The following is a 10429-nucleotide window of genomic DNA, read 5'->3' on the forward strand; positions in this document are numbered from 1 at the left end:
TTACAGATATCAAGTCCTGGATGACCAAAAACTTCCTCCTACTGAACTCGGAAAAGACTGAGGTTTTACTAGTTGGTCTGCAAAATCTCAGACAATCATTAACTAATGATCTAGCTTTACATAATGGACTTGCTCCTGCTACTAGCACCACTGTAAAGAATCTGGGTGTATGCTTTGACGAGGACTTGTCATTTAACTCACACATAAAACAAATCTCACGGACTGCTTACTTCCACCTTCGTAGCATTTCAAAGATCAGGCACTTCCTTCCTTTAGATACTGCTGAGAAGCTCATCCATGCTTTTGTTACCTCCAGGCTGGACTACTGAAACTCTCTTCTGTCAGGATGTTCTAAAAAGTCTCTCAGAACTTTTCAGCTAATTCAGAACTCTGTAGCTCGTGTCCTGACTAAGACCAAGAGGCGCGAACACATTTCCCCTGTGCTGTCTTCCCTACATTTGCTTCCTGTAGCATTTAGAATACAATTTAAAATCCTTCTCCTAACCTATAAAGCCTTACATGGTCTAGCACCAACATACATTAAAGATCTAATCCAAACTTACCAACTCTCTAGGACCTTACGATCCTTAAACTCTGATCTATTAGTTATACCACAAATCTCTAAATGTAGATTTGGAGCCAGGGCCTTCAGTTTTCAAGCCCCTCTGCTGTGGTACCAACTACCGGCTTCAGTCCAGAGGGCAGACACCCTCTCTATGTTTAAAAACAATCTTAAAACCTTACTTTTCGATAAAGCCTATAACTAACTTAACTGTTTATCTTTAGCTGCTATAATTAACCTAACTGTTTATCTTAGCTGCTATAGGCTGAGAATGCTGGAGGAGTTTTAGACACAGAGCTCTGTATATCCTTCTTTTCTGCATTACATTCATCACCTGTGCAGTTTAAACCCACACCTTTTTATTTCTCTCCCGGAGCCCCAGGGCTCCACCTCCAGAGCTGCTGCTGATCCAGGATCTTCACCACGTCATCAGATCCCGAGTTCTCTCGAGCACCTCCATGGACTCTCCTACACTCTCCTCTTTTTTTCTCACTATAATTTCCCTCACTCCTCTCCTTATCCATCTGTCTACCCCCCCATCCTTCCTCCCAGCCGGTCAAAGCAGGAGGCCGTCAAAAATGAGTCAGGTTCCGCTCGAGGTTTCTGCCTTCTAAAAGGAAGTTTTTCCTCGCCATAGCTCACTGTACAGCTCACTGTACAGTGTTTCGCTTCTTGCTCTTTGTTGAATTGCTGGGATCTATTTTTCCTTCATCAACTATAGTCTTATTTCAACTGTATAGTGTCTTGAGATAACTTTGTTATGAGACACTTTAAATAAAATTGAATTTAATTGGATTGAATTGAATTACTGTCAACATGTGCTTTTAAAGTCTTTTCAATTCCCTCCATTTGTTCACCGTGCCAGAGCCTCACGTGCATGCTAGTCAGCCGTACTTCCTCTGACCTGAACTTCCTCACGTAACCCAGGTCACAGATTATGACCTCTGCGTTGCATCTCTTTCCAAACAGGCCCTGAAGCGGTCAGAAGGAAAAAACATCATCATCCCCCTGATATCCCCCCACACTCTGCCAACTCAAGCTCATTACCTCCTCACAAAGCAGAAAGTGTTCCCCTGGCCGCGGTCATAGACCTGGGCCCGAGAATGCCACACATTGCTGGACAAAGGAATTATAACACACCAAGCGAGGCGGCGTGGATGACAAATACCAGGAACTCACACACAGGTCGTTTTCATGCTGACGAAAGACCCTCATCCTTTGATGGGAATGAAGAATGTAGAACAGAATCGACAAATGAATCACGAAATTCATTGATTCCGTCAAGCCTGACTCATGCAACAAGTCACGTCGACATATTTTCAGAGGGAATTTTTGCTTTGGAGTGGGAGGCTCTTCTGGGTGAAGAGTTATGTCGCCATTGACTGGCGGTCTAGTCCACACATTCAGTAAACATCCCAGACTCTTTTTTGTTAAATAATAATGGTGAGAATATTACAGAAATGTAAGAATACTCAAGAGAGTAAAATGGACTTCCAAGATCACATCTTAGAAGTTGACTATAAGAAACAATACCCAAACAATAAGTGACCAATATGAAAGCATATCAGGGCCTTTTGGATATTGATTGGTTGAATTTAACATTTTAAATGTTTAAACTAAGAAAATGCTGTTGTTGTTTTAAACATTGAATCGTTTTTTTTATTTTTATTATTTATAAAAAAAAAAATTAATTGTTTTATTTATTTATTTTTACATAACATAGATTTTGCAAATTCAAAATTCAAAACTCAAATTCAAAATTAAAAACCAGAGTTTTCCATTTTTTTTATATTTTCATTCGTAGCCAAAGATACAGAAAATTTTGAATAATGACAACAAAAATGAAGAAACAACATCTAAGAAAATAACAACAAAATAATAACAATAATAACAAACATGACATCAACGCAAAACAATAAACACCCAATGTGTTAAAAAGAAAAGGTCAATATTTATATTAAAAATTACAGAAAAATAACCCCGGAAAAAAAACAGTAAAATAATGGCAGCAAAGTCACAATAATAACAACATAAATAACAACATCGACTGTAACACAATTAATAGTAACTAAGAAATAACTAAATAAATGGTCGAAACTTCTTTCCGGTTCCTCTCAATGATAAATATATTTTTTCTTAAATATAATTTGACAAAACAAATAACAATGTATATATAAATATACAAAAAGTATTTTAAATAATATTTGCATATTATAACGTTTAATTTATTCCCTGCCGTGTCAGCCTCCGGAGGTCGGTCAACTTTCATGTGATTAAGTCATCTCGAGGGAAAGGTGGAGCAACATCGAAAGAATTTTTTTTTAAAACGCTGCACGTTAAGTGATTTAACAGCACGCCGGAAGTTTTGGAACAAATCCATGCTAACAAGTTCTAACACGGCCATGCGTGGTGAAGGAGTGACATGGAATTCTCAACACCAGCGTCAGGCAGTATTTTTCCAACAAATGTCTTCTTTTTTACTCAACATTTCCGGAGCCACTTATTAGCAGCAACATTACAGAAAAATGAAAAACATAAAATTACATATGTTTGTAATCTGAAGATTGTAATCTGAGCATTTTTATTATCCATATCTTGACCTCAGTGACAAAAAAAAAAGCATGTTAGAACTGTCTCAGAGTCCTTGTGTTTGATCAGTGGTCTGTCAACAGGGCCAGAGTCTCCTCGACTGACAGGTCCCAATACTCAAAACATCGATGATATTAACCAGTGGTTCCAAAACTCAATCTCACGATAGGCCAAAATCTGCACAAATTTCATATTTACCAAACTATCTTTAACAGTATCTGATTACCAGTTTTAGTATTTTTTGGTAGTATTGAAATTATCTTTATAATTTTTGACATTAAAGTAAAGTAAGTAAGGAAGTAAAGTAAAGGTTATTTGTAAAGCGCCTTTCTAGATCAGGGTCACAAGGCACTTTAACAATCAGGAGTCCCAGCAAATCAGGGAAAAGCCTGCACGAATAAAAATGTCTTAAGATGTTTCTTGTAGGAGTCAGTAGATCATCAAACACAGAGGGAGAGGAAGAACGTTCCAAAGCTATGGAGCAACAGCCTGGAAGGATTTCTCTCTGAGGATCTGGAACCGTGTTCAGGAACCATCAGTAGATTCTGATCCACAAACCTCAGAGCCCGAGCTGGGGTGTAAGTCTGCATCGGATCACTGATGTAAGGAGGAGTCCGACCATGAATAGATCTGAAAGTAAGAACCAGAATTTTAAAGTTGATCCTGAAAGAAACTGGCAGCCAGTGAAGAGTTTTAAGGATCTGGAAAATGTTTGTTCTTCTACTAGAGCGGATCAGAATTATCGCTGCAGAGTTTTCTAAGTGCGGGTGAGACAGCTTCTACTTATTCAGACACAAAAATAAATTGTTACAATAGTCTAAATGAGAAGACACAAACACATGGATTATAAACTCCAGATCGTTTTCCCAAGTTTAGAGATTTTTCTCAGTTGAAGGAAACACTTTCTGGTCAGTTTTCTGCAGTGTTGCACTAGAGCCATGTCTTTGTAAAATATAACGTCTAGGTTTCTCAGGCTCAGTTTGACAGACTGAAGTCACCCAAGTACTGACTCAACCCTGGAATCATATCATCCGGAGCAAAAACCAGAGTTTCTGTCATGTTGACCATGTGATGCCCTTGTTTTTGTTTACTTTGTGGTACAGGTGTGCACGGTCTTCAGGTGATTGTTTGGCGGGTTCTTCCCATTCTTAAGGAGCATTTCATCCCGGAAGAATATTTCGTCTCCTGACATAGGTGTGAATCCTTCGTTGGCTCTGGATCGTAATACTGAGTTTTTCGTACCGCTTCTGTTCATACGTTGTCAGCTCCCTAAGTTCCTAATCTGAGTTTTTTTCTTGATCTCATTTTAGTGTCGACCAGCCGCGCCCGTGCCTCCGTCCTGAGTTCCTGTGTACCCGTTTTTTATTGTGTATATGTAAATGTTTTTGACACCCGTTCTTGGGCACGTTTTGGATTTGTTCCCTTTTTTCTGATTGCCTTTTTGCACTTCTTACTGTTTTAAATCTCTATGGATTTCTACCTGAAGACTGAACTTTTTCCGCATCTGGGTCTCTCGACTTTGATCACCTGACAGTCAGTATTAAGTATTATAAGCAGTATTAATCTCTGTTCTCTATCTTATCTAAACAGCGGCATCTTTATCTATTACCATATCAACACGAACATTCAGCGAGCCACATCGAATGACTTTGCCAGCCGAATTTGGCCCCCAGACTACGAGTTCAAACAAGATATAAAGGGTAGTAACCAGACCGAAACGCAACATTGATTTCTTCACCTTGTTCAAATTGGCTGTCTTTCCTTTTGTATTCTCACTGTAGAACAAGAACCACAATTCTTGTTGGAATCAACCCAATTTGCAGGATATGCAGGAGGTGAAGAGGAGAGTGAGGGCGGGGGGGAGACTACTGTCAAGAAAGAGTAACGGTTAGCTAGTGAAAGGGAGGCTTCATTTCACAGAGTAAGAAAAAGTCAGAGTTAAAGATTGTTAGGTTGTCATTGTGAGTGACTAGAAATTATTAATTTTTTTCAACAAATTGTCTATTTGAAAGACCTTTAACTTTGTTTGTTTAATGATGAAACCATGCTTGTTAATAGTTGATTAACCTGCTAAAATGTTCCCTCAATGCCAGCTTCCTCGTTCCTGATGGAAGAATGACAAAATAAAGTTTTTTTTAGAAACATTCACCATTTCCTGGTGTGATTTATTATCATCAGGTGTTGAAAAACAGAAGTTCATGTCAACCTCAAACAGTCTTCCACAGCCATTACAAACATCCTGTGCAGCTTGAATTCAGTGTTTTAAAAAACATAACATCATTATACAATTTAAGTTTGCTCGTTTGCAAAATGGAAAACTAAACAAATAAATAATGGATAAATAACTGCAAAAACCTGATAAATGCATACATCATATATTAACAGTTCTTTAAGTTATTAAATACACTTGTCTTCTCAGCAAATTTAATAGTTTTAGCAGCACTTCATCTAAATACAAACATGTAAAAAATAGTTGTAAACTAACGTTCAAGTATCATCTTTTAATAAATAAACAGATGTTGATTTTCAGGCATTATACAAAAGTCTATAAAATGTAGTGTTTTCTCATAAATACAATAAATACAGTCATAAATAAATAAATTATCCTTAAGATAAAATAGAATCCTTTAGAGCTCAGTAGTCCTTTTTTTCAAGATGACAGTGGGGTTGATGTCGCTGCCAGAGTGCGAAGTGCTGGAGTTGATGACCATGGATCCGGTTTCTTTCACGTCGGGCACGTGGAAGGAGGCCACGGGACACGGGCCGCGCACGTTGTCGCAGACGAGCTTCTGCAACGACGCCGTGTTGATGATCTCAAACCCCACTTTGCCCCCAAAGGTGCTGGGCTTCCAGTACTCCGGGGAGCAGATGGGGTTCCCCATCAGGCCCTTGAGGGAGAACGGAGCGCCCATTTCCACCATGGTCTCCCCGAAGATGGCGTTCTCTCTGGGTTTCTCCACCAGCAGGCCGGGGTACATCTCCACGGCGTCCACGTGACCGTACATCTCCTCCAGGATGGCAGCCATTTCAGTTTCTCCTGAGAGGAAAAATAGTTTTGGTTAAACCGGATCAGCAGCTGTGGGTGCTTCAGTCGGTGAGTTTCTCACGGACTCCCATGTGTAATCAAACATAAGTCACGATTTTCAGTCCCTCGCATCGTCGATGTCTTAAGCGAGAGGCCGCCCTCGTCTGTTTAGATCATCATGTCTGAGTTGCTTACATTATCTCAAGAGGAAGTCAACATCTGCTTTTAAAGCTACACACCATCCAGTCTTCTGATCCCATTACACTTTATAACCAATAGAATTAAAGTGATAGTTCAACCACACATTTTCTACTCACCCTCATGTCGACTAATGGTTGGGACTTTATTACGATTAATCTGATTTTATTTGAGTTACAGGCAAAAATGTATGACCATATGACGGTAGAGATTGGGCTCATATTTCTCAAGACACTTAAAAACATCTAAATACCTCCATGGAGCTCCAGTTGCTACAGTAAAATAAACATACATTTTTGCCTGTAAATTGAAAAAGGAACCGATTGTGCTCAAAATAATTCCAAACCTTAGTCGACATGAGTTTAAATTTTGGCTGTTCAGCTGTTCCACATGCTATCGAGGCTGATCATCTCACCTGTCAGGTCTTCAAACGACGAGTAAGGCTTCAAGAAGAATCTCTTCCTGTAGGCGTTCAGCGACTGGTACCGCATCTGTCGGCTCTGCTCGATGGCCTTGATGGACACGTACATGATGGGTCCGGGTACATTTCTACCACCGGCAACCTTCAGGGGAGATCGATGTCAGGGTACGTCCACAAATAAATGACTGTAGAAAATCGGGGCAGTGAAGCTCACCCGTCCAGCGATCTGCTTGGTGAAGGACTCCACCAGGTTGTTGATGCCATGCTCCGTCACCACGGTGTTGTTGAAGACGAACTCCTTGTAGCTGTACTCTCTCTCCTCGATGTGGAAGGAATCGGGCATCAGCGGGTGCCAGTGGTACAGGGTGTTAAACTCGGAGGCGATCCGGTTCTGGTACTGGAAGCGCTGGTTGAACAGCAGCTCGGGGTCGAATTTGAGCTTGAAGTTGTAGCCGCTCAGGTGCTGCACGTAATCCTCGATCACAATTTTGATGGTCTCGCCTGAAGAATGGAATGATTCAGTCAATACATATTTCCAAGACTTTCGTCATGTCCTAATTTATCATGGGTTAATCCAATAAGTTAATTTAAAGAACTGGATGTTGAACTGGAATCACAGGAAGTGGGATGTTCTTCATTACAATTCAGAGAATCTCCTTTTAGTCAATAACCAGTAAGAATCTGACACGTTTACACGGTTTTAGTGTAAATGAAAGTTTTACAGTGATTTAAAGCCCCCAATCTACGGACTGGTACTAATACCTGAGGCATTTAAAAATATAATTTCTCTACTATTGATTATTACTGTCAATGCTTGTTATCAATGATAACTCGTTTTCAATAGTACAGATCCCGATTGTTTATTTATTTTATTTATTTATTTCACTGCTTCCAACCTGAAGTGAAAACACTCTAATATTCTCACTTCACATGGAAAAACATACAATGAGTTTGAGACTCATGTCCTAGATCTTCACCCACTCACCGATCAGGATGAGCCTTGTGGTCTGGAAAAGTCTTTCGTCGTCCCAGTCCGGGTGGATCTCCTTCAGAACGTCGCACACGCGGTTGTGCTCGCGGTGCCAGATGACGGCGTACATCATCAGACCAGGGACCAGGCCGAACGCTTCGTGTCCGACGGCGAAGCGATGAGCCTCTGGGACATGAGGAGGGTAGTGCATCTCCACGCCGACGTCCTTCACTGTTGGTGGATACATCTCACCATCCAACATCTGCAGAGATGCCCAGAGTTAGACACCAAATTAAATTAACCTTCTAATGTTTCTTATCTTTTACCTGATACTTGAGCTTTCCGTCCTTGAAGAGACGCAACTTGTGTTGTCGGTCCAGATTGTTGCCGTAAATGTGACTGAGATCCACCTGAAGACACGAAGAGAACGTTTAACCGCCTGTCACCTAAAACCTTTTGTTTCCAGACAGAATTCCCATCCACTTACCCCGTGACCTTCAGCCAGTGTGAACGCAGGTCCTCGCTTCAGGTCCGACTTAAAGAACTGGTGAGTGAAGTGCTGAGCGAAGAATGCAAACATCAGGCTGGTGCCCTGAGGGTCCGGGATGAACTGTCGTCTCATCAGCAGCTTCTCAGCCAGAAGCTTGGCGTCAGGAAGCTCTTTTTTACCTGCAGGACCAATCAGTAGATGTGAGAAAACATGTTTGATATTATTAAATATAATACGTATTTCATCACTATCATCTATTTATTTTTCTTTAAATATTTATTCATGTTTTAATGAAAGCAATATATATTCACACATAATAATGAATCAGAATTTGCTAATTCATCCATTTACAAAACACTTTTTATTGCATTATTTCAGGTAAAGTGTGGCCCAGGGGCCATCACAGGATCAAAGTAAACTATGAAAGTAAAAATCTTGTTTTACTTTTGCTTTTTCAGGGGTTAATAATAACTACTAAAACTTTAAACATTAGGTATTAAAGATCATATTTCTAAAGTAAAATTAAATGTAATAATAATTCATTAAATGATAACGTACGCCTGATGTTTTAACATCCTTTAAATAAAGATTTATTTTCAAAGTTTCCCCTTAATATTAATCTTCTCTTACTTTGTCATTTTGTTTGGCTTCTTAAAGTAACAATATATAACATGGACCTTTATGAAACTATGTAGTCTAGATTATAAACAATAGGCAACTATTATAACACCTATTTCTCCCAGTGTTTTGTTCTTTGTATTGCGTGTTTCAAGACCTCTTTCATTTAAAAAAAACGATCCAAGCTTTGCTGTTATTTGATCAAGCCTCTCTCACTGTTGAGGAATCTAAGAAAACTGGTTTGCAGGAAGAATAAAAGGATTCCTTACCTACTACTCCCATTGGGGTTGGGCAGTCCTCTGGCACCGGGGGAAGAGTTCTGGTGTAATATGAAAGGTTGGAGTACGCTTCCCAGCTTTTGTAGCCGTAGTCCGAATTATAAGTCGGTGGACTGTCGATGTGGTGCGAGCGAGCTGTGGGGAGAGACCACAGAGTTGGTCACGATAGATCGAACCGATGAACAGTCTGAACAACGAAGGAGACTCACATGTCAGCACGTATCTCATGATGGAGTCCCTCAGGAACGAGATGTTGTTGATGATGTTCCAGAAGCCCTTGAAGTGCGTGAGGAGATAGTGAACCGAGTTGGGAGACGGCTTCAGTGTCACCTTGAGCCATGTGAGGAATTCAGCTGTGAAGGTCACAAATTGACAAAAAAAGAAAGTAAATATATGAGCCGTGTGACTCTATTTGTGGAGTCAGTTAAATGTTATGCTAATTAATATACATTCAAAGTATCTTGAAACCTTCATTGAATAAAAAAAAAAAGTTTCTAGTTAAGTGAATCAACATTTAAACGTTTTTATAGTTTACAATTTTAATATAATTTAACTTTTTTTTAGATCAAGCCAACCTTTTTAATGACAATTTAAGTAATAAAATAATCTTGCAAAAAAACAATAAATATCTGACGTTTTAATATTAGATTTAAATATGAATCCAACAACATGATTACAAATTAATAAAAGTAAATTCGTTGAATATCTATAGAATATTAAGTGTGTTCTTTTGAGTTAAAGTCTAATATTTGACTCACGTGTAGTGCAGTTCTGTCCATAGAACCCCGTCCTCGTGCAGTCACACTCGTACTCGTCTGACCCAAGCGCAGTACAAACCCCTCGGTTCTGGCATGGCTCCGAGCAGCATGGGTTACCTGAGAGCAGGTGTGCGTGAGTTCAGGTGAGCTCCACGGAAAAAGTTGAACAGATTTAAATCCAGTATTGTACTCACCAGCTTCGCAGACAAGAAAAGCCAGAGCCGCGAGAAGAGTGGCGGATAATAGTGTGTTCATGCTCCACAGTTTAGTTCGTCGCTCTTTGGATCTGTGGTTCTTCCTCCGCTGGTGCCGCTCAGAACTGTGAGTCTGACGAGACCTGAGCGCAGGAAGGTCTTATATGGAGGTTCAGCTGTGACGACACACATGCCATTGGCTTTACTCAAATCTGCACCTCCTCGACTCTATTGAGAGTGAAGATGAACTCAATTGTTAGAGATAACTTTAAACAAAAAAAACAATACTAATGTATGGGAAATATTATTTAATAAAATCGTATTTT

At 39.8% G+C, this 10429-nt stretch overlaps 1 protein-coding gene across 1 annotated transcript; it reads right to left on the reverse strand.

The window, feature by feature from the left end:
* Positions 1 to 5297: 5297 nt before the first annotated feature.
* Positions 5298 to 10227, reverse strand: ptgs2b (prostaglandin-endoperoxide synthase 2b). Its single transcript, XM_087784928.1, has 10 exons — positions 10104 to 10227; positions 9910 to 10026; positions 9361 to 9504; positions 9143 to 9286; positions 8253 to 8434; positions 8092 to 8175; positions 7781 to 8027; positions 7010 to 7296; positions 6790 to 6937; positions 5298 to 6188 (listed from the first exon to the last, which is right to left on the reverse strand). Exons 1-10 carry the CDS (start codon positions 10162 to 10164, stop codon positions 5779 to 5781), a joined length of 1824 nt encoding a protein of 607 aa, XP_087641054.1. The 5' UTR covers positions 10165 to 10227; the 3' UTR covers positions 5298 to 5778.
* Positions 10228 to 10429: the final 202 nt, after the last annotated feature.

The sequence above is a fragment of the Callionymus lyra genome, chromosome 2 (genome assembly GCF_982586985.1).
Source record: "Callionymus lyra chromosome 2, fCalLyr1.hap1.1, whole genome shotgun sequence".
NCBI classification, from domain to species: Eukaryota; Metazoa; Chordata; class Actinopteri; order Syngnathiformes; family Callionymidae; genus Callionymus; species Callionymus lyra.